Here is a 25,608-nt window from a genome sequence, read left to right on the forward strand (position 1 = left end):
TGCAGGGGAAATTTAGTTTATTAAGTAATCATGGGTTCAAGTAATGTCATAGTGCAAATATGCTGAGGCAGTTTCACTTCAAAGGAACTTGCTCATTACTGACACCACATGGCTACATTTCAGATGGAGCTGGAAGGCCTACTCTGCAAGACAAAGCTATTCATGACTTATACAGTGTTTTACTCAAAAGGACTGTCAGTTTTTCTGAACAGGTCAAGAAAATACTAGAGTTGTAACAGTTCTTGAACATTAACCACGACTTCAGTTGTCATGTATGTGCATAGGATACATGTTTTACTTCTACCATGTGATAGTATTATATTTAAAATGATTATATAACTGCAAAGGCATGCGGCAACCCTCACTAAATATCCATATCTTCTTTCTGATAGACAGCACTATCTTTTTCAAAACCACAAGGATTAAACAAAAGCTATGTTTAAAAAGCAAGTTACTGAAACCAGAAGGGAGATCCCAAAATAAAAAGAAAAGGTGCAGTATGCAATTTAAAAGCAAAAGTGTGCAAATACAATGCCTTTAGGATATTTATAAATCAGCAGCAGCTAGTGCAAACTACCATTTAATCATGGTAAAGGTAATAGTCACGGCAGCTTGTTAGTATATGTGAAAGAAGAAGTGCAGTCAATCACAAATGTAATAAGCATAAGGCACAGAAAAGAATTAGTCATTTATGCATCTTTGTAGAAACATCTACACATTCATTGTAATAATAAAGACAGTAGCCATTTTAGATAAGAAAACAGCATATCCAAGCATAGTAGGAAGCCCATTACAAAGAAGCAAAGAGGAACTTTTTGCTTTCAAAGGACCTGCTTCTATCTTTGATTTGGATGATCAAATCATGTGCAGCTCCAGCAGGTAGCGAATGCGACACTGGCTCTCTTTGTAGATCAGATATTCACTGTTTCCAAAGTAGCTGTCTGAAAACTGGGGCTGCTGTATGGGCTTACCCTGAGGCACAGCAACCTTTTTTCCCTCCAGGGTGATGAAGACATCCTTGGAGGGATCTGAAAACAAAGAAATGACCAACTTTAACAAACAAAATACACACAGGTTCGTTCTCAAATGCTTTTTCAAAAAAAAAAATCTAAAACTAATAATAAAATAGGTCAAGTAGAGCCTTATTGAACTAATAACATAATTTTGAATGTCAACTGCAGGTTTCTTTTTCTGGATTTGTCCTGCGTTTACATTAGAAACTAAACTTCATTCAAACTGCCAGAGATTTTAGACACAAGAGATGCGTGTTTAAAACATTATACTTATAGTGAACTAGAGAGCAAAATACTACCGGATGAATAAAGATATGAACTTATGAAGCAATGTACCTGGTTCCACAGAGCCTCGTGCCACCACACTATCATAGCCTGCAGGAGCCTTCCTCAAAGAACTGTTGTCTCTGGTAATGGTATGCTCTTTGCCCAGGGCTACTTCATTCAGAAACATCACTCCAGTATTCTTACAAGTGTGCACTAAAAATGCAAACCAAAAAGTGCGATTCAAATCCAATATCATGATTATGACTGCAATAAATGTCTGTATTATATACATATATATATATTTAATCCTTATCCAAAAAGCCTTACCGTAACCTGCAGATTTGCAGTTTTCGGATGCAAAATAGATACCGCGACCAACACGGCCTCCTGAATGAGGCATTATCCTCAGACCGCTCTTCAGGATAGCAGCCACCACTGCTATGTTTGTACCATGCCACAACAGACGGCGATTTCCCAGATCATCGTTCTCGCTAAAGCGCCTTCCCTGCAATGTGTAATGTGTGTTAGGTTCAAAGACTCTGGTCTCCTGTATTAAATTTATCAAAAGTAGCTGCCTACCTCTGTGTCTCGATCAACTTCCCAAACGTTGACAATTTTCGGTTTACGATAGTCATCTGCAGTCGCTTTCAGGTATTGTTCTATGATCTTTAAATGTAAAAACAGAAGAAAGAAAAAAATTAGACAAATAAAAGCAAATACTGGTACAGAGAGTAGAAGATGCACGGGAGATCTGAGGTCAGTTATAGCAACGCAAGTGCTTTGTATTCACCTTATCACTTAAGACACAGTACCTTGAATGTTTTGGTGCTCTTATCCACTAGACTGAGCCTGCATTTGAGAGAAGTGTAGTCTTGGTCAATAGAATGAGGAACCGTCTCTATCATCTCTTCCTGAGCCTTCTCAGTTTCTGACTTCAGAGTCTGGGCAAGTTCAATGTCAGCCAGCACCTTTACAAAACATATGAAAATTAAAACGGATTTAGGACTGAGAAAACATCACGGAGGGACAGTTACTTCCAGCTTGTCAGCAAAAACCGTACCATAAGCATCTCTTTTTTCTGTTCAATAATCTCATTGGTGTCAATGGTTGGCGGTCTGTTCCTGCCAAAGTTGTGTGGGATTGTGGTGAAGAACTTTGACGAAAGTTCTTCCAGACGTCGTTTTCCGCCTTTTTGGGTCATAGCTGCTTCAATCTCCTCCAAAACTTCAAAGCCCTTTGCAATCTGCACCTTACTGAGCTTGCCCAAAGGCATCTTTTTGATGTCTGTACAATCAGCACACACAGAAAAACACAAATCACATCTAGATGATTATTGTATCTAAACGGCATCTTGAACTGTGTTTTTCTACAATCATTTTTTAAGGTGCAAACTGTTCTCAACTAGTTCTAAATACTACATAAACCACACAGCGACCACAACAAACAATCATAGGACATCTTCAAATGCTGAGATAAGAAGATGAATAAACGTAGACTTCACCCTTTGCTTGTAACAATGGTTAATCATTCACCTCACATTCTGCACTCTTATCTCTTTGGTTTCCTAAAATTCTGAAGCAATACTGAAAGCTGAAGAAAACACACAAAAGCTCCAAGATTATTTTTAAATCTGCACCCATTTTAACATAGTTTAACAGGCAGGTTATACTTACACAACAAGTATTTTATGCACACTGAGCTTTGAGAACTACACGAACCTGTTTGCACAAAAGGCTGGTTAACTGAGACACACCCACCTAAGTTCATACATTCCATGGCCTCCTTGAACATGTCATTGCTGAAAATGAGTGTGATGAGGTCCTGTGTGGCTTCATCAAGGGTGCAAGGCAGGACGTTTTTCGAAACTTTGACTGCCTTCCCATCAACAGTGTCCACCTGCAATGTCAAAGAGTACAGCAAAAGAGATTCTGCAATAATTAACAAAACACCATCAGTCTACACTGTCTCTAATACTATTTCTACAGTGGTATGTGTGATAAATAATGGGAATTATTAATTTATAGTGATGCTGTCTTATATCCAAGATGAACATTCACATTACCATGACCTCAGCGTCCTGATCTCCATCCACCTCTATCAAGGTGTACTTCCCCGCATGAGACACAAAATCCGTCCGGTCGCTCCAGTTGTTCTTCGTCTTGTCCTTAAACTTTTTCTCAAAGTCCTTCACAGCGTTCTCAGCTTTATCGAACGGGTTAAGTTTGCTTTGCCCCACTTCCCCCTGAATTTACAATAGAGACGAAGCAATTAGTGGCCATTTGGTTTATGCAGCAAAAGGAATAACACCAAAATAAGCCGTACGAGCCACCAAAAGTCCAAAGATTATCAAAATAATTTAATAAGCATTAAGATTTTAACAGTACCGTTCATTAAAATAATATGTACATTTATTAGGATACCTTCAACACACAATTGCCATATTTATCTTAACACACAGCATGCAATAGGAATTTGCAGTGAACAATGATTAGTCAAGGCTGGTGCTTTCCAGTCATTTGAAACATACAATGAAAATACACAAACGTATGTATGAGGCGTGAAAATTAAACAGAAGTCAGAAAAGAGAAGTCTATTAATGGTCAAACTTACCACTCTACCCCATCTGTTCCATGAATAGTATTTGTTCTTTGCTTTAATGATTTGGATGACATAAAATTTATTGTTATTATGTCCAATGTTTGTCTGATTGAGCATGCAGTCATAGTCCTCATATACCTGGCGGAGACAAAACAGAACATTGATCAACACCAGTTTTCTCTATATATATATTAAGTAATGTGCATGTATGATATACACAGTATTAAACCCAGTGGTGTACACTTTCCTACCTCTCCTCCAGAGGATGACAGAGGACAGTGCTCATCCACCTTCCTCTTGCCTTTAACTTGTGGCCCTGCAGCCAGAAGGGCCTCTTTGGCAGAGGTGAAGGCATCTTTGGGCTTTGGTGTCTCAGGCGCCTCCTCTTTCACCTTCTTTCCTCCAGCCTTGGCAGCAGATGCGGCTCGTCTCTTGGGTGGCATGTTGCAGACTGAGGACCCTGCACACAAACTTGGTCATGTTGGTGTCTGGGCACGATGCCGGGGCAAGTTCAGACATGCCTGCACTGGTCGGGCAGCCCTCTGTGGCCGTTCATCCACAACAAATGGATGAATTCCCCACAAATGTATTAGCGGGGAGTAATTACCAGCCAGCTTCCGTGTTATGTAAGAGGATAAACGTCATAATACAACAGTAGTTTTGTTGTTGTTTTGGAGCTAAGCAGCCACAGAGCCTCCGCCCTCCACTGTATATCCTGAAGACGACCTGTATGCCCAACAGATTAAAAACTTACCTCCGAGCAGAAAAACGATTTTAACAGGAGACGTAAAGACTGGGCGTCTTCGTTGCTGAAGCAGAGGAGTGACTGCAGCTGTTAGACTGCGTGTTTTACGAAGTTAGATTCAGTTTACAACGAGGAAGAGGAGGAGCTCAGCGGTCCTTCCTTCTGCTGGAGTCCATGGAAACGCAGTGCTAGCTAACAGCTATACCGCCACCTAGCTAGCGTACTGCGGTGTGACTTTGTGACTGTTTAAAGTGAAATAACAGGAATTGCACTGTGTTAAACAGGCCTCATAATCAGGTTAACTGATATTTCCATGCAATATATGTATTTCTAAAAGGTTTAGTCACATATTTTTCTCCTATTCCGATTGTTACTCCGGCTACCTCCTGAAATATTTACGTCTGTGTTCATGATGGGTTCAATGATGGGTAATGTTAAAACAATTTGCCAGCACAACATCAGATTCACATCTTCAACTTCAGCAATAAAAAAATGTGATATGGGCAAACAACCCCCCTGATTTTATTCATTCATTCAGCCATTCTTTCATTTTGTATTTTACATGTCTCAGTTCATTTCTGCATTGTTTTGAAATTATCAGGACATTTGAGACTGGGGTCTCCACTAAGCAAAATCAAACAGCTTCATGTCTTTGAATATAAGATAATTTTGTCAGTCATTAATGCTATTAAAATCATTAAGGTTACAGATATTTTCAGCTTTTTTTTTTTAATACAGCCTGCTGTACATATTGTATGTTACAGTTAATGTTGGGAAACTTTTAATAAATGAACCACAAAGGCCCCAAACGACTACTTTTATAGTACTGTTTGTAATAAACTAAGCTCTCTATATGGTAACACTTTACTTTTTCTTTTCCTCGCTAAATTCACAAAAATATCAGAGATGACTTCTTAGTAGTGTCATATACATTAAAATAAATGCACAACTAATTGCACATGTGTCTCCTTTGTGAGTCTAAAGTATACTTTTCGCCATTTAAAGGAAACACTCAACCTAATCACAGTGTAATATTATTTATACACAAACTAGACAAGGACATCGTAGCATCTTGTAAGTATTAATATTACCAGATTTACTGTATTTCACTTTATTGCTGCAAGGAGAATCTTCAAAAACAAGAGCTGTGTGCAGCTTTACTGGCATCTTATTTAAAATTGGTAGGACTCAACGAGCAAAATTAAATAATTGTCACAAATTTGTCTAATGAGGGTAACCCTAATTCATGAGTTTACTAGGACTACTGCCATCAGCTGTGTCATGTCCAGATACACTGTAAAATTCATTAACTTCTCACATTTGTCCCCATGTTAGTAGATAATTAGTTTGTTATGGTGGGGCTCTTACTTTATCCTTAACACACAATTTGATACTCTTGTTCTTACAGTCACAGCGCGGGAATGTTGTAGTACATACTGTACCTGGTTAATATAAAAACAATAACTCAGTGGTGGCCAAGAAGCAGATCTAATAAAGTACGACAGAGCTACATTTGTCTGTCCGCTTCCTTCATATGCAAATACTCTATTTACGGAAAGCCCCAAGGCTGCCTTCATGTGTTGCTCATATCAAGATCAAATAATGTGGACACAAGATGGCAGTGTGAAATCACTGATACCGTACAGGTCCATTTTTCCAATGCATCAGCCTCAGTTATTCAGGGCCACTGACTGCTGTGTGTATTTCTAAGACAGCTTTGGTGGATTTTATCCCATATCAGCAGATGATATTTGTGCTGGTAATTTTCATTTTAGAGACTGTTTGGTCTCGGCAGATGGTGTAGATTTAAGCTGTTAAATATTGGGCAGCACGGATTTCAGACCCCAACTGGATCCAAATTTAATCTGCACTAACATCATCATATATTTTGATGTCACAGAACTTGACTTCTGTGCATATTTACCGCATGGCTGATGGTTTGATCCTCAGCTTCCTGTAGTTCATACGTTGAAGTGTCTTTGAGCAAGACGCTGAACCCAAAATTGGTTTGGCCAGTACTGTCTGTTGTTCCATCAGTATGAGTAGTGTGGAAGTGTGAATGAGAGGCAAAGTAAAAAAAATGTACATGTAAATTGCTTTGTCTTACAAGATTAAAAGCATTATATATGTGAAGTCATTTTACCATATGAAAGATATGTAGCTATTTGCCGCTGTAGGCAGGAGTGAAATTACATGTAACAATGTAGTATGACGGCGTATTTACAAGATCTGTACTAACATTAGGTTTATTCCAAGTTTACAGTGTAAAATCATCAACTCAGAGATCTCATCACATGTTATGGTGACGCGCTAAGAAACACACTTAGAGCCATTTTGATATTAATAAAAAACACATTTTATTTACATAAATTACAAGAAAGCACAAACTGGTTCACCAGAATCTACATTAAAAACGTCTTGTATATATTACATTTAACAGATTTACTATAATTTACTCCATTGTTGCAAGTAGAATCTTCAAAAACAAGGGCTATATGCGTCTTTATTGGCATCTCATTTAAAATTGCTACGAGTCAAAGAACAAAATGAAATAATTGGGACATTGTACTCACAGCACTTTGAGGACAACAAAGTCAGGACGATCATCTGTGTGACCTCTTGATATCTGAGACACCTGATTCAGGACTAGTGATTATATAACTCTGTTTACAATGCTTGGCAAACGAACTCAGCTGTTCCTTACAAGGAGGATGTTGTGGAGTCCACCACCTCTCTTCCGTTACACACTGTTGGAACAACATTGGAGGCTGATGCTGCAAAACATTAAAAAAACAAAAACTGAATTGCTTTGTGCAACACAGACAATCCACATATAGTACACCACATATGCCAAATACCCCTGCTGCTTCTTTTCAACTGAGTTTATGTGCTGTGAATTACCTAGTGGACTGCATACTTCCAGATGAATTTGAAGCTTGTTAATCAAGTAATGAGTAATGTGAACTTCAAGTTATTCTGCAGTTATGTGAGAATATGTTGATATCATATTTTAAATTAATTATCCAAAAACTGCAGTCTTCCAGTTTTACATTATTTTCTCTGATTTACAGAAACAGAAAAGGTTTTTAATTGATATTATTTTGAAATGAACAAAATGTTAAGCATTTTTAGTTTGGTCACTCTGCACCATGCATTTTTTTTGTAAGTACAGAGATTTAACATTTAGAGATAGAGTTGTGACAGAAGAGTGGCCTTGTATAAATGATGAAATCAGAACAAATAGTGTAATAACATTTTCAATACAATAATAACAGTTGCAGTAATGTTTATAGATACTGAGAATAGCATTGGCTACAACACTGTTGCTGTACAATACATCAGGTGGTACCTTGAGAAAAACTGGAGCCCGGACCAGTGGTGACGCTGAAGCGGGTGGTGTTCACCCTGAGGGTGCTGACATTCTTCTGAGGCTGGAACAGGATGATGTGGATCTTCGGAGCGAAGAGGCAGCCCAGCACCACCGACCCACTGAGGCTGACAGAGATGCACATGGTGGTGGTCTGTACCTGGAGGAGTAGAAAGGGTGAGAAATTCACTCTCAAGAGCCAAAACCATTGTTTGATAATGAGTGCTCTTAAGCTTTTGTGTCTACTGTACTTCATACAGATAATACTAAGATATTCAGTGAGACAATACGTAACAGAAAAGCTAAATCACATTTTTTGATTGCTATATCTATTTAGACTATTACTATACCCCAGCAAAAGGACCAGTCTTAATTTCACAATAGTGGACCATTACTGGTTAAATTAGCTCTACACAGAATCATATAAGCACTGGCGCTGTGTTTTTCTGCTTAGGAATATTCATTTCAGGAAGAAACGGACCCAGGAGTCAGAAATGAAATGATAAGCACCTCTTTCATAATCTGAAATCAGAGCCAGGTGCAACAGAGGACGGGGGATGGTATCAGCTGGGATTGCTAACTAGATGTGTTAAATGACCTGTTTATTTGCCTGTCAATCAACTGTTTAACCCGTGTTCCTTTTCCTCCTCACCCTGCCCACATCTTGCTATGTGTCATCAGCTTTCTCCTGCATTTCTAACCCTTTTGCAGGCTTCTTTTTGTTTTGCTGGATAAAGAGGATACAGCCCACCATTCTGTGGTGTGTGGCAGGTGCGCTCTTTTTCACAAGACACAGCAGGTGTCTGTCATCGCCCTGAATGTTAATGTGGGTATTAAAATAATGTGGGCACCAAGTGTTGCACCATGCGCTTACTGCTCTGTAACACAGATAACAAATATGACACAAATAGACAGCATCTTTTAGTTTAGTCAGGGATGTAACAGCTGCAAAGTCAGTTTAAATATTTTTTATTTATAGAAAAAAGTTAAATTATCTTACATAAATGTTTATTAGTTTCCTACTCTCAAGTTCTTTTCAGATTTTGGTTAAATTGCAGTCTTGTTTCTCTGGGCTGCATTCAGACATACCTACCACAATGAAGGTATTTAATTTCATTGAGGTGCAATGGACTCATAAACGAAAGACTAAACCTAAACTAATAACAAGCTCATTAACATATAGACAGGAATGGTCTAACAGTAAATGCATAAACCTTACTTTATTTCAGAATGAACTGTCTCACACAGAGTTACAGGTTATAAACTAAAGTTAAATTGTTTTTTAGATTGCATCTGCCCTCACTTTGAGTCCTGACCTCCATCACAGCTATTATTTTACTGTATAAGTCTGATCTGTTTACTAAAATCACAATATGTTTTTGCGATTTAAACTTTTTATTACAGAGCTGTATTGGTTCTACTGTCTCACAGACTAATGATAGATTACATCGATGCATTCTCATAAATAAAAACCTCACTAGTCCTTACGTTACTAAAACCTCGACGTGGCTGCATGCAGTTGAGACTTTGTAGAAAATGACACACAAATGTTACTAAGTCCAACCTTGTGGGATTGCTTTCGAGTATTGTTATGGAAAGGTGACCGGAATGCTAATTCAGACTTGAAGCCGACACGCTCAAATGCCATAAGATTAACAGAAAGGAGTGCATGACTGAAAGGAGCTACAGAGAACATAATTACTAATCACTGTAAGAGTATTAATCAGTTCATAAACTACATGAAAAAATGAACTAATCAAGAAAAACTATCAATAGAAAATTACATACTGTTATACATTTTGTACATACTTTGCAATATCGGGGTCATTGTCTACATGTGATAGTGTAAATTATGATGTGGAACAACTATTTTTCTGGATCTACCTCTGCATCTTGAAGTGTGTTTTGTTGTTGCCGTACAGAATGAATTCAGCATTAAGATTCACCTCATGTCATCTCTGAAACACAGTACACACTGACATGCTACACCTGAGTTGAGATGTAAATCCACAACCCAGACCACTGTCATTTTCCTTTTTCCTTTCACGTTTGTCTGAATGGAATATTTGCGAACATATTTTAAACTGTAACGTACAAATGCAAACTTGCTTTTAATGATGAAGAATATTCTGAGCATTACTAAAGTGTGCTAAGACAAACTGCTTTCTGCTAATTCAGAAATAGTTTTGAATAAAACCATGGCCAGTGCTGCATAGAATGACCTGTTAAGTGGTTTCAATAATTCACAAGATGTGCTTTGGAAGAGCAGAGGACAAGGAATTTGCCTTTCCAGTCATATTTTTCCACATGTGTTCTGCTTGAGCGTGGAGAGCAGGATGTAGAGCGTGGCTGCAATGGTTTCTGCTCATCTCTCTTCACAGTTGTTTTTCACTGTGTTGTCCTTTAAAGGTATTATTTTATTTCGCAAATACAACGCTGCTGCTTCAGATATAAATGTCTGGTAGCTTAATTTCTCCAGAGAACTTAATGGTGGAGATGAGATTCCTCTTTTTATTGGGCTTTGTGCTTTACGTTTATTGAAATGTTTTATTGGATGGAGAAGCCAGTCTGCTAGCTAGGCTGGCTGGCACAGATGCTGAATTTTCAAAACTCACCAGTAATTTTGAGATGTGATTTGTTGAGACTTCACATGTAAATGAACATAGAGGTTTTGTCAATTAGCAGTCACTATAAAGCTAATTATTGCCAAGAAAAAATGCCACATCGGATCCTTATTAGCTTCCTCAGCTGATTTAGTGTACTGTCATCATGGTTTCTGCACTAATGCGATGTGGATTAGGTATTCAGGCACTTCCTGGTTCAGCTCTTTTGTTGAGTTTGTTGAATTGGAGCTGATGTTTGTACTACTGTAGATCTGGTATGTGTAAGACAACACCATCTATGGCCATTCTGTACCAAAAATTTTAACTGATGGATGATAGACATGATTTAGGACACACACATTTTGATATAGATCACAGGCAGCACTTCCTCCCAGTACAATCTGGAGCCATCAGTGATTTAATAAAAGTACTATGAATTTAGACCCTAGTGACTGTTAAATTAGTTGTGTTTGCTGCTGAGATGAGATGACCAGAACTGACATAAGAGCAGAACCTTCTGTCCCAGGGTGTGGAGACCATCTTCAATATTTTATATGATAATCAAATGTGTTATTCATGGCTCAGTAGATTGTATTTAGCTTAGTTTAACATTTCATTCGTGACTACAATCAAATCTGTATTTGTTATTCAGCTGGAGAGTTGCGTCAGGCTGTGACAACAATTTGAGAAGTGTTGTAAAACTAGGAGAACACTGGTAATATGTCCCTCCCTGTGAAAAATGAGAGACACTGTACCAACTCAGCTGCTTCAGTAATTATTCATTGGTCAAACAGGAGTTTTGCGTCTATCTGATGGGCCCGCTCAGGCTGTGAATTGTGCTGCCTAGAGGGCCTAGAGGATGGGTTCCTCTGAGCCTCACCATAGTCCCAAGACAGAGAGCACAGCTGGGACTCAACATCCCAGCCTTTCACAGTCCATTCCACATAGCTACGCACAGGGACACACCAGGACGTTCAGTTCCCTTTCAGCCTTTATGGTCTTGCCTGCCTTCTACGTGTTTCTGCAGAGGCAGCTGTGTCAGGAGGTTCCTCTGTCTATTTCTCCCTTCTGCCTCTATTTCGATGCATGTTGTTCAGATCCCACAGGGATAAACCTCCACAGCTCAGGCCACCCTTTTCTGTGAAGTTTAGTCAAAGCAGTGTGTGCAAATGACCATCATCATACAATCAGCAGTCAGGGTCAGGAAATTACCAAAATTAACCTTGTCAGTTCCCGATCTGTCTGTCTGTCTATTTATTCTGCACAAGTACTGTGTAGTGTAGCCACATTGACGTCCACAAGCAGGGTTTTGTTGTGAAATATTTGCCAGCCTGTTACACTTTTCTGTAACTTAGACATTCATGTTTCGTAACGTACTCTCACCTTACACATGGACATTTAAACTTTAAAGGTAAAAAAAAGTAGGGAAAGTTGTACGTTGCAATCTTTAATATGCTGCTAATTGTGGAAAACTAAAGCAATACAGTAATGAAGAACACACATTCCTATGAACCACAGGAAATGCAGACATGGCTGACTGCTGAATCAATATTAGCTGACATTAGTTTGAGATTTCATGCATAGACAATCCAAATTCAAACCCAGAAAAAAATCATTATTAATCGGATGGCATTCTGCTCAGATTTCATGAACCTAAAGCCATCTGAACAAATAATAACAAATGATTACCGCAGCAGAAGTAAATAGTAATAATTCACTGATAGTACAAACATGTGCAATGTTAATTTCCATGAAAAGGACGGCATGTGCATTCCTATGGAGCACGTATAACCTTATTTAACTCACCCTGTAGTCACTGGCAGTAACGTAGAAAATGGGCTGGAAGGCCAGCCAGATGATGCAGGTGGTGTACATGGTGAACCCGATGAACTTGGCCTCATTGAAGTTCTCAGGACATTTGCGGGTCTTGAAGGCGTAGACCGTGCAGAGGATAATGAGGATGCAGTTGTAAGTGAGAGACACGAGCATGCTGGAGTCCTTGCTGTTACACTTAAGTGTGACCACATCTCTCCTCTCTGGGCTCACTTCCTTTCTCACCCCTGGGGCCTCCACCAGCAGCCAGACCACCACCACTACCAGCTGGCAGGAGATCAGAGCGCCACAGATGGCAACCTGGGAGGCTGGGCTGATAAATCGAGGCCTCTGGGCGCCGTCCTTCACTCCACTGAAGATCCGAGCGATTCGATTGGTCTTGGTTAATAGGGCTGAGTAGCACACAGCAAAGGAGGTGCCTAACCCGAGTCGGCGCAGCGTACACACCGCTGTGGAAGGTTTGGCGATGTAGATGAATGTCATGCTGTAACACATCAGCACTCCCAGCAGAAGAATGTAGGAGAGCTCACGTCCACTGGCCTTCACTACAGGAGTCTCATTGTGCTTTAGGAAGAGGCCAATAACAAAGAGTGTGCACATCATCCCAATACAAGAGATGGTGACAGGCCCAATAGCCCAGGCATCTTCCCAGCGAATGTACTCCTCTGGCAGGTCGTAACAGCCTGTCAGATTGGCCAGAGGCCACTGTCCAAAATTGCAATCAGCACAGGTGAACTCGTCATGCAAGTACTGGTAGGGCTGACAGGGGATACAGATCCAGCAGCATACATCTCCTGGCTGCATACTCTTCACCTCGTTCTTCCTGCAGGGGTCACTACACTGGGAGGTGGGCACAGCCTGGGCAGGCCAAGGGATCAAGCTGGTATTTAGGGTGAGGCTCTGAGCCCAGTAGCCGACTTTACGGTAGACGTAGCGTCCACCCTCTTTGTGGTAGTGAAAAATGTTGTAGCGGCCAAGGCTGTCTCCAAAGGCATCAAAGCGGACTACATTCTCTGTGTCTGGGGGACGGAAGGGTGCTGAAAGTGAAAAGGAAGAAAGGCAGTTTTATGAAATGCCAGTGTCAGATTGTCATCATACAGCAAATGCAGCTAAGATGAAAACTGTCACGTGGCAATAAAATATGTTTAACTTTGCAGCAGTTGGACTGTTTTGGAGCAACAAGACTGTAGACTACCATGAAGTCATATGTTGCAGATCATGTAACATGATACATGCCCATTCTGAAGAAGCAGTGTCATATTAAGTTCATATTTCATCATTTATATATGTTTTTTGTTTTGCGGTATAGACTGAACAGTGACTGTGACGGGACGCAGGTGCAAACTGTCAATTTACATGATGGAAGCCACAGTTTGAGTCTGTTTACTTGGATGGAAAATTCCTAGATTAAACAATAGAATGGGATTTCCAGACAGATGGCACATTATAGAAAATAATGTTCAATTTCCTCATGATATCGTAGCTGAAATAAGGCGCCATTTTAACACTCTGGAGGACAGTGACCATATCATATCTGGTCAGGAAAGCATGAAGTGTACTAAGGGCTGCTAGGAACTAGTGATTATTTTCAGTATAGGTTAATGTACAGATTATTTTCTCAGTTGCTAAAATACAAAATGTCCATTAAATGCTAAAAAAAAAAAGTTATAATGGACCATTGTATTGTACTTGAGTCCAAGGCAGCTTTTTGATAAAAGCCATAACAAAACAAACAACAAAAAATTTACCACGCTATGGTATATAGAAAATAAAAATAGCAAATCTTCACATTTGAGAAGCTGAAATCAAGTAATTGTTTGGCATTGTTTATCAAAAATACAATTAAATTATGCAATTACAATCAACAAATTATTTAATTTCAAATAATGCTTGTATAGTTAGCTGTTGTGCATATACAAATGGATATGGGCAATGTGAGTATATTTAACAGCCATTATTTTATGTACTATAAAATCATACTTTCTTTTGCATTTTTATGTAGAATCCATCATGTCTAATGATATTAAAACATATACAGAGCTTAGTGGTCCACCTGTTTTTGTGCCTTTTCTCCCGGGGGTGTTGAAATACCTCTCGGGAGTGACTAATTTAAGGCCTGTAATCCAATTTTAGGTCTCTGGATAGTAAAATCCTTTGGGTGTATTTTTTTTCAAAACTGTGAAGAGCAGAGAAGCACAGCTGGATAAGAGCACAGTGGTCCACCTTTATCTACCATCAATGAAAATGTCAGTATTTCCATAAATCGAAGGAGAAGACAAAGCAGCTAATTTACAACAGTGAGAGTGTTTGAATTGGCAGGCCACCATTTGTGACATGTGGAACAGTTGATGCAATTACAGTGACATATTTTGTGTCGAAGCTTTGTGTGTGCAAGCAAAAAACAAGTGATATTTGTGTGATCAGAACAACACTCATTCTATTCACACAGCACGAAAAACGCAGCCTCCAAGCAAGAGAGTGTGGAAATTGTTTCATCTTTGCTAATTGAATCATTACAGAACTTATCTGCAGCTGCAGTGTATAAACATGTTGAACTGCTCTTGCACTAATCCAGCCTTTTATATAAATTGGTACAATGAATGCAAACTGATATAACCCAATTTGGCAACATTCAGTACGTGCAGATGGTAGCTGTAGAAAATGAAATGATATTGAGCTCTGTATGGTGTTTTAAGCACCACTGTAGTATTAATAGCTCATTTGGGTTTTACTCACCATCAAACCTGACCTTGAGAATGTAGTCCCGGTAAAACTTTCGGCCGTTGCCAGGTTTAAGAGCATCACACACCTTGGTGGAGTTGGGGCACAAGGCTTGCCTCATGTTGTGTAAGGCAGTAGCCATTGAATAAACAGCATTTATTACAAACATGATCTTGGATTCTGGTTGAAACGGAACCTCAGTGAGTGAGTGTTTCCCACAGCCCAGATCGTGGAGGCTGCACTGGAACTGGTTTTCCCAAAACTCTCTGAACCAGGGATTCCTGGTGTTGTTGTAGGGGTGAAGGGCAGTGAAGTATTCATTAAAATGGGGAATTTGATAGGAAGAAAGTTCAATGGTAAACGCCCCATCTGCCACAGCTTCACTCCCCCTCACCACACTCTCCTGCGCTCCCCAGCCATCACTGGCCACCCAGGTGAAGGTGACGTTCATGCGGTTGGCAGCCACCAGCAGCTCTCGGGCGTCTTCGCTGCGTGTGAACAGGATGACCACCTTGGCGTTGGACTTCTGCTGCAGGGAGCGGATCACGTTCTCATAACTCCAGCGGCTCATGGAGCGGCTCACCTTGGCTGAAGTGGCGATGCAAATCTGGCGAGCACGGGCCTCCTGCTGGAAGGCATCAATACCAGTCTCACCATAGTCACCTTCTGACGCCACTGTCGATACGTATGTCCAGTTAAAGTAACGCAGGATCTCTGCCATTGCCTTGGCCTGGTAGAAGTCAGGGGGCACGGTGCGGGCAAAGTAGTCATAACGGGTCTTGTCACTTAGCTTGGCGCTGGTAGAAGCATAGCTGATCTGAGGGATCTGGAAAAGTCGCAGCAGGTTGGCTACCTGGAATAAAAGAAAGACACCAGAAGAATAAATCAGTGTTAAAAAACACTGTTTTCATTGTAACAGTCCAGCGAACAACATGCCCCCAAGCTTTTTTGGTAAAAATGGGTGTGAATATTAGGAGGTTAAAGCTACATCTGAAAACATACACCTGCCCACTGTGGGAATTGTTAAAACTGCCCATCATTAAATAAATTAGTGAAACTGGCTGCACTACGTGTTTTTCCCCTGCAGATGCAATTAGTCTCACCCCATTCAGTCTCACATTTCTTCACAAGGTCCCTCCTGGGCCCTTCACAACCTAGTTCTCCTGCTGACTCAGTGGTGAGATCCTACATTTAACAATTGTGGGGATTGCCTGTCTGCCTCACCATTTTTGATGTGTAGCGCTTTAAAAAAACAAAAACAAAAAGAAACTTATAGTACAGAGGTTCGAGTGGCTACAGGTGTTATGCACAATGGATAGAATTTAGTGTATAACAAGAAGAAAAACAGTTTTAGAAAGTTTCTGCTGTAAGAGCAATAGACACAAGGAGACAAAGAAGACGGTGAGGACAGGGATTGGAGACTGAAAGGAAGACAAAGAATCCTGAAACTGCGTTTTCGGTGTAATAGGTGTTTTCAGTGTTGTGACACTGCACACAGTGTGAAGAAGCAGCTACTGACTAGCTTTTGCTTCAGGCACTTCTGTGGAAGCCTAAGGGGAGCCCGTGTGATCAGTAAAAAGAATGGCAACCTAAATCTGGTAGACTTTAATGCCGACTCTCACACCAGCACACTCGTGGCACTCCATCTTGAATGTCAATAAGTGATTCCTGAGAAAGTCAGAGAGGAAATTCAAAGTCAAAAACATACAGATTGAGTTTAATTTATCATTCCTGTGTTGTCACAATGTGGCTTTAGGGAAGGATATCAGGATAGACCAACTGCAACTTGTTAAGTATTATGAAGCAAGGAGAGACAATTTCATATTCAATCGCTTGTACATCTCAAGTACTCAAGTACATCCAATTGAAATTGTTGGCTTTTTTAAAAACATGTTTGAACAAACAAACATTTGAAACAGTATCTACAGATAGAGGTGGTATCTGAACAATGCCACAATGAAAAGTAGCTATATCAATAATTTATGTAACAAAAATATCGGTAAGTGTAAATTGTACAGTTTATTATAAAGAAAGTTACTTTAATGGTAGCATTGTCCACTTCAGCAGAAATAAATTCCTGTATGTGTTCAGGTTTAGCTCTACGTTTGACTGACAGTCTCTGACATCATGTTGTTGAAATTTTTGTTCATTCCTCCTGTAAATTTCCTTCAGTTTCAAGACGTTTGCTGATTTTTGTGCATTAACTGCTCATTCAAAATCTCCCCACAACATTTCAAATGTAGCCAAAACCGGGTTTCGTTAGGCTATGAAATAACTCTCCATTTATTCTTTTTGGCTCCACTCCTTGGCAGATTTGCAAGTATGCTTGGGATCTATGCCGTGTTCACTTCAATTCAATGGAGTTTTATTTATATAGTGCCAATTCACAGCATAAATCACCTCAGCCTTACTATGTGGATTTCACATATAAGGCCAAGACTCTGCAGTACTGAATTGCTGGTTCAACTTGAGCTGTTTGATAGACGGCCTTACATTATCGTCAAGCACACTTTGATATAATAACAAATGTACAGTTGTATCAATTAATGCAAGCTGGCAAGTCCCATTTCTACAAGATTGCTTCACAGTTGGTATGAGGTTTGTCTCCTGAACAGCTGTCTGCACTGCTGCCAATAATGTCAACTTTCACTGTTGCCAAACAGATTTATCTTTGATTAATCTGTCCAAAGCACTGGTTTTTAAAAGCCTGCTTTTTGCCTATATGTTCATTGGCAAATTGTAATTTTGTTGTAATGTCCATTTTGGAGGGCACTGTTTTTTAATTTTTTTGTTGCACACCATCCATGCAGGTCACGTTTACGCAAGGGCCAGAACAGTTCTGGACAAATTGACAGTTATTTGAATTCTACCCTACTTACATGATTTTGCTTTTAATGACATTTACTTCAAATAATTTGGAGATTTTTTAAAATCCCTTGTCAGATTCAGAGGCATCCACAGCCTTCTCTCTTAAGACCTTAGAGAGCTCCTTAGATCTTGATGGCATCAATAGCAAAGGGAAAAGCAGAGCCTAGTTATCAGAAGTTTAAGTAAGACAGGTTCCACCCGTCACCTCCTAAGACGCCTCTAATCATCGGCACCTAACCTGGAACCTGATGGACGTGAAAGTGGAACAGATCTCGGGGTGCCCGTCCTTTTTCCATGTGACTGATCAGTCTACAAAACGAAAATTTTATGTATTATTTAACAGAGTATACTGGCTTTAATAATAGGCACTGATTGAAAGAGAATCAAATGTTTGCTTGTTTAAATATAAAATAAAGAAAAACTATTTCCACTTATTTACATACTTATATACTATTGGACATGACTGAAGAGATCACGTTGTTACAGCTGAATGTTTCCTTCAATTATACTGTTGTTGTTATTCCTGTTAATGACTGGAAATGTTCGTTTCTCTTGACTTTTGTCTTTTTGGGAAAATTTTAGAATGTGTATGACCTTTGATCAGCTGTATCTGTACACAGTAAAAGTCTTAACCAGCAGTTTCTACAAATGATGTCATTTTTTCTGCAGGATACCTTTTAATATCACAATTTAAAGGTTCCCTCAGCCATCTATGTATTTTCAACTCTGACTAAATTTGCCAGCAAAGAGGGAAGAGACAGGTCAAGCCAAACAAGATGGACAGATGCTTATTTAATTAAAATGCATCTTTACAGAAAAAGAGAGCAATACTCTGAGATTTTTATGGAAAATCAATTTGAATGCGCCTTAGTGAATTTTAATCATGAGATTTTTGTTATTCTGCAGGATCATAGAGAGATGAATATTAAATGAGCCAATAGCAGTGATTTCCAGACCACTAGGTTTATTGAAATTAATGAGAGAACATCTCACAGAAAAATTAAATGCAACAGCACAATCAAGAGCGACTGGTCTTGATTTTTTAAATTTTTACATTTTTTTAACCATCACCAAACAATGACATAGAGAAGAGAGGCGAAACTATTTTACTAGTTTGGGAATAGAACTGTTTCTGACTGTGGTGTACAAAATGAAAAACCAAATGGAAATCTAGATTGTTGAAACACATGAGTGGTTATTTCAAATCAGTTCAAAGGTCGGTTTCCCCTGAGAGCTTCAGGTCTGCTGGAAAAGCTCCGATCATGCAGACAGGCTAATAATCACATTTCCACATAAAATCATCCCTCCCCTTAAATGGCCTTGACAGCCTTTCTCAACATGTGGCGAAACAGCTGGCAGCAGTGTGCTCGCTCTCTTTGGAGGAAGTCACAGTATGATCTAAAGTGGCAAGTGACACATAAACAGAAATGTGATTAATCATTTTCACATCAGTCAGTTCTTTATCAAAAACTGCAAAACCAATTCCCATTATAATAACTTGTGATGAGGGTCTTCTCTGTAACTCACCCCAAAATTGCATATGAACACTTTTCATAACAACAGATGTGTAATTTACTATGAATACAGTCTACATGTCAAATGAACAACTCTTTCCTTTTATCCCCTATATACGTGTATGTACTGTATATATATGGATTGTAACACTATATTGGACAAATGGATGAGAAAGAAAATGTTTCAGATCCAAACCATGAAGACATTTCAAATATGAAATGTCTCTGACGTTCCCTACAAAGCAAATCCCTGACTTCAGAGTTCAGCGACTAATATCACACGATAATTCAACTTCACCTTAAAAGAGTCACTTTTTGCTGATCTCTCAAGCTCCTTTAGTATGTGTTCAAAAAAATAAGATTGTAAAAAAATGAAGAAGGTACTTGCAGTAGGAATTTCAATTTGTAAAACAGAAATAACTTTCCACATTTCCATAAGAATAAGTTGTTCTGCTCAGAAACCAGCAGTTGAATTTTCACCTAAGAATGTGGTAAGAAAGAAGCTAACACACAGTAGGAGGTGTGGATAATATATAGCCGACAATGTTTGCTTGTGGATAATTAGTTGGACAGATACTGAACAGACTGAACAGTAGGAGGGTAAGGTAAGGGTAAGAAGGTAATAGGTATTCAGAAAAATTACCATCATACACATTTTAGTTCTCCTTAAGGAGTGTGGACAAATTCTAGCTTCAATGCAAAAGCAGTAGAAAGGGTGAGAGGGCTCCTACAGGGGAGATACAGAAGGCTCTCATGGGATTTGAATCCAGGCCTGTAAGATTGCATGTGATTCATAAGCAATGTGTGTTAATCAACCCTGAGCACTGAACCTTTCTAGACAAACAAAGCACAAAACACACATAGGAGCATTAACGTGTTTGCAACAAACACTGATGCTGCATGATGCATTTTTTTTAAAAGAAAGTCAAGACTGTGACAGCTGACAAGATGTTAATGGGCATAAACTTATATCTGATGCCTTCAAAAATCAATTTACCAGTCATACTTTCATAAGCAGTGTGCAGCTGATGGGTCAGTCATTGCAAACTTTTTCAAACCTTATTCAATTTCTCTCAGTGTAATCAGTCATCAAGATTTAATGAAGGATTGGAACAAACTATTACCGCCAGTCAGTGAGGAATGAGATGATTTTAAAAACCTTAAAGCTTAAGGGAAAACAAAAAGGGGAAAATGTATGTAATAACACACATAGTATATCTAATACTGAACCAGTAGCATGTCACTGGGACTCTGGCATAGTTGTGTCAATGCCATAATTTTCTCCACACAACTACAAAAGTTTAAAAAAAAAAGTATATTATTCATTCATTCTGTTGAAATTGCTCAATGCTTGCGGTAGTGAATGAGTAATTTCTCTACGGGGCATTAAGTTGAGCTCTAATCCACTTACATTTGGCTTATGAAAGATTGTAAAGCATGGACGTGAAAACTGATACAACAGGATTATTGGAAATCATTATATAGATGTTTATGTGGTTTATATAAAAAGCCAGGAGCCCCACATTTGCCAAAGCCTGTTATTGGCGCAGAATAACGTGGTAGATTGCAAAGACTACTGATGAATATAAAAAGCTGAAATGTCGTATATGTAAATACAGAGTCCATGACCGTGACACTGACCGGGTTCTTCTTCACAGCCACTTATGATCATTTCCAATCCTTGTCATTTTGATAGAATTCTTTTTGCTTTATGGCACGTTGCAACGGGTTCAAAGATAAGAGAGGACAAGAGGAGCGTGAGAAATGAATTACTTGACACCAGAAAATCTGAGCCAAAAGAGGGGAAATGCATGAAGTCAGTGTCGACAGGAAATTAATTTATACCCTGCAGTCATTGCTGTTTAGCAATTTGCACTTGGAGGGTGTTGTGTTTTCCTGCCTATAGCTGCAGGTTTCAAGAATACTGTGAGAACGCTTTAACGGATTTGTTGAATCTCTGTTGCAACATAATTCAGTGTGTGGGCAGAGAAACATAAAGACAAACCTGCAGTTGCTTCAATGGCTCTGCTGCTGTGCAATAAATTGTTTTAATGCTTGTGTATATCCAAGAACCTAAAGAGAAAAATTTCTAGCTTTCAGTTAACCCAGGTCTTAGAAACAGTGCTCATGTGAATGCATGGTGTAACTGAATCATTCTGCTGATTAAAAGCAAACTGTAATCTCACCATTCGTGCATGCAAAAAAAAATCTCCCTCCAAACAGTAAGAATAAATGTCATCATGTGAAAACCAGATCTGATTTTTGACACTTCAGTAAGATTAAACTGCAAGCACGCATTAAACACTATTCCTTAATTGCCCCAGTTTGTGCCACAGTGTATGGCTTACAGTCTCATACATTCGGACATAAGGGATCATCCTGTCACACAATTAAGAAAATTAGGAATTGGCGCGGTGTGGATTTGTAGTGCTGAGTCTTGTGCTGAGCAGATTATTGTGAAAGTGGTTTCCTCCCAAGCAATGAGGGCAAAGAACCAGCAAAAATCATGGTGCAAAATAACTGAAAATACAGCTGTGCAACACAGAAAAAACAAGCTTTGAATATAAAATAAAATCTTGGGAAAATTCAACAATCTTTCTATATCTTATGTTATTTATATTTTAGCTTACATACATGTGTTGCCCTCAGAGGGATACAGATATATAGGATTAACTGGTGGAGTCGATGAAAATTAAATAGAAATGCATTTCTTTCTCAAAAATATGCTTTGATCTTTTGGAGATTCACCACATCTCTAGCACATTTCATGCACTGCATTAATTCTTATTTATCCTATAGCACATAGACACAAGGCAATATAGAGAAAGAAATAAAAACAGAGATGTATGGGACCATAGAAGTAAGGGACTGAGAGAGTGTCCTGGTCCAGGAAATATCAGGCGTACTTTGTAGAGATGTCATGATTTTTCGACATGAAAAGCCCATCTGCTCATCCCAGAAGACTGTCTCAGTGTGCTTCTACAGCAATAACACTGTATTCCCAAAGCAGCAGTCCTTAGCTCCACTCAGTATCACACATATAAGGTCCGCTGCAGCACTGTGAAACACTCAGGCAAACACATACATGAGGAGTGGACATGCATGCACACACAGCACATGCAAAGCATTATCACTGGAGAATGCACTGGATCATTATTGCTTTATTTCTTATAATTTAGTTGCTTGGCAACAGCTTTAACAGGGTGGAAATATGAACTGTTAGACACTCAGAGCAAGGATGTTTTTTTTGATCAGGTCCTGCCCCCTCATCCTGTTGGATAGTATGAATCTCCTTTTATGCTGCAGTAGTCTTTCAAAGCCCCCAGAGCCATGCAACCATTCAGACTACGCCGCACGTTAAGCTATGTCTGCACTTTCATTCATTTTCAATGTCAGTATCTCAGCTTTGACGTGCACCGGCTTCCATTCATTTAATTCTCTCCTGTCTGTGACTCACCATTTTCATCTGTTTATGGTCAGTTCTGTTCTGTAACAAGACAGACAAGCTCAGTGCAGTTCAGCCGGAAACTTGTTTGGTTTCAAAATGTATATACACAAATGGCCAAACTGGGGTTCATATGAATTTCTCCCACGTTGTCATTCATATTCTGATATCAGGAAACACTCATTGACTTTGTGCGATGGACATGATATGTATTTCAACTGCACAAATAGTGGATTCTGCCAAGCCACTGAATAATCCAATCATGTGAATTATTTACGATTTCGGAGCACGTTCTTTACTTTTATCCATGAATAATACATTTTCACTGAATGGCTTTACTGATAACGTTTCATCATTATTGTTCTCTCTGGCATGAATTCTGTCATGTGTGTTTCCCTGTTTACATCCTTTGTGTGACTCATATATGCTCCAGAGATTGGCACTGTCTACCTACAGATAAAGACAGTTCTATAAATAGGGTTGTTTGTGGGTGATATAAAAAAAAAGAGAGATTCTCGAGCTCATTGAAACTTGTGACTGTGCCTTCTCCTGCCTCATTTATCAGGTAAAATGACCACATCTCAGACAGCGTGCTAAAAATTCCAATTAATTCACAAGGATACCATTACAGAGAAGGGGCTTTCATCTAAACACCCTAAAACAAGTTACATCTCTTCTTTCAGACAGTGATTTTGGTGTGGTGCTCAGAAAGATCACAGTAGTTGTTATTTTTTTTCATTGTTTGCAGATGGGTTCCAGAAATTTCCTCTGTCTGTGTTTCTTGTCTGAGAATAGTCTTTTCTTTTGTAAGCATTTAGGTATTTGACATTCCAGAGGTGTTGTTCTTCTAATGCGCCCTGGTGATTATGATGTTTTGCCTGGGGATGCTCTCTTACCAGTGAGTCATATTTAGCAGCACAGACTGCTGCCAGGGTAACAAAAGTGGAGTCCCATCCGTGTATTAATCAGAAGCCAACCCTGAGGCGAGATGTTCCTGGACTTTAATTGTAGAATATAATACAAGTCTGATTAGACCACACATTTAGGACACTACAGGCTAATAAGGCCAATGTTTCCTGTTCGTACACTCGGAGAAATTCTTTTGAACACGACACCGGATGCGGACAGAAAAAATGCTTTGAGGATGTTTTCAGCTGAAAGTGTTTTTGCTCTTATATCTGCAGTGATATGACTGGAAATCTATTGGGTCAACATGCATCTTGTCAGCACTTCACCTCTTCACACATGAATGAAGATACTGAACGCAGTGAACATGTCATCACAAGGTCATTACTCACCTTGCACTGATGACCCAGTGTTTAGATAAACCACGGGGAAAATGTTCACTTGAATCACATAAATATTTCTACATGTACATTCAGTCAAACTGTCCAGACGGCATCACAGACTTCCCTCTAACTGTTTAGGATACAGGCTTTGTTGTGAAACGCTTTGACACCATATGATGCCATGTGACTCACTCCATCTCTTTCCCTCCGCGATCATATCTGCCCGTCACTGTCTCACTGTTTCTGTGAAACATGATCTTTCGTTCGATCTACATCCTCTGTGTGCGCGCACACCTCTGCCAAACCACCAGACAGCCCGGCTGCAACCACAGATGGGAAAGACAGGACCTAGCCTGCAAGAGCGTCATAGAACTTCGCCTCCACACTTAACTCAATCTGTGCCCATGTAACGCCAGCATGGCTAGGCCTGCAGCCAGATCCACCCCCATATCTGCGATTGTCACACCACAACACCAGCAGCACAGCAACACGCTTCTTCATTGTGACAGATTTAGACAGCACTCAGCGTTCCCACCACCTGTCAGTTCGCCATGTTCCACCATGTCACCATGGCGATAAGGGTCTTTAAACTAATATTGTTGCTTGTCCTGTAATGGCCTCGCCTTTGGGGTGAAATATACACATCTGTATTAAGCACCTGCCATTCACACTGAAGGGCAAGCATTGTAACCTTTCACACAGCCAGGCTGCTTCACTCAGAGGCCTGACAGGCTATAGATTATGCACAGAGCAGGCGGTTACAAAGGACAGAAACATTCTGTGTAGATGGTATCCAGCAGCAGCAGCACAGAAATGCCACATAGTCTCGTGCCCCAAATGCATATCGTTGTGTAATAACATTGTCCCAAAAAGTAGCAGGACAGATGCGTCTAAACAGATCCGCCTCATCTTGTTTTCAAAGGGCACATCTTTAAAACATTAGAAGCATTAGATGTTATCTTCTAGATGCAGGTAATGTTAGATAGCAAACGAGTGGTGTAGGCAATGAGCAAATTTACAACCATAATTAGATGCTCACCGACCAGCCAGGAGAAAGAACACGAGCTAGCACACCTCATGACTGAAGTTCATTACAAAATAGAGTTATTCATTGTGAGAAAGGGAACTGTGTCCTGTGGTGTACTCCTGCTGATGAGGAGGATTCAGTGAGAAGCTAGGGCAGACCTCGGACCCCGGGCTAGTAATAGCACATCCATAAATTACCGCAAGACAAGGGCATTCTCTAAGGAGCCCCAGGTGCAGGGTTTTACTAAAATTACAGCTCGTTTATCAAATCCTTTATTTCCAAACTGTCCTTTTCACCAGGAATCCCGTTATAGACGCT

At 39.6% G+C, this 25,608-nt stretch overlaps 2 protein-coding genes across 2 annotated transcripts in view; both read right to left on the reverse strand.

Annotated features, from left to right (window-relative positions):
* On the reverse strand, positions 1-4,815 carry parp3 (poly (ADP-ribose) polymerase family, member 3). The gene is made up of 11 exons (XM_022192226.2): positions 4,633-4,815; positions 4,130-4,338; positions 3,891-4,016; positions 3,343-3,522; positions 3,038-3,176; positions 2,341-2,564; positions 2,093-2,248; positions 1,860-1,946; positions 1,608-1,785; positions 1,350-1,493; positions 1-1,028 (listed from the first exon to the last, which is right to left on the reverse strand). Exons 2-11 carry the CDS (start codon positions 4,319-4,321, stop codon positions 856-858), a joined length of 1,599 nt encoding a protein of 532 aa, XP_022047918.2. The 5' UTR covers positions 4,322-4,338; positions 4,633-4,815; the 3' UTR covers positions 1-855.
* Positions 4,816-6,955: 2,140 nt separating this feature from the next.
* The window catches only part of grm2a (glutamate receptor, metabotropic 2a), a 37,034-nt gene continuing 18,381 nt past the window's right edge, over positions 6,956-25,608 (reverse strand). Inside the window, exons 4-7 of the mRNA XM_022192225.2 lie at positions 15,163-16,000; positions 12,400-13,463; positions 7,973-8,150; positions 6,956-7,397 (exon numbers count right to left, since the gene is read on the reverse strand). Of these exons, the coding sequence (XP_022047917.1) occupies positions 7,324-7,397; positions 7,973-8,150; positions 12,400-13,463; positions 15,163-16,000 (2,154 nt within the window). The 3' untranslated portion in view covers positions 6,956-7,323. The remainder of the gene's footprint in view (positions 7,398-7,972; positions 8,151-12,399; positions 13,464-15,162; positions 16,001-25,608) is intronic.

Source organism: Acanthochromis polyacanthus, chromosome 5 (assembly GCF_021347895.1).
Source record: "Acanthochromis polyacanthus isolate Apoly-LR-REF ecotype Palm Island chromosome 5, KAUST_Apoly_ChrSc, whole genome shotgun sequence".
Taxonomy (NCBI): Eukaryota; Metazoa; Chordata; class Actinopteri; family Pomacentridae; genus Acanthochromis; species Acanthochromis polyacanthus.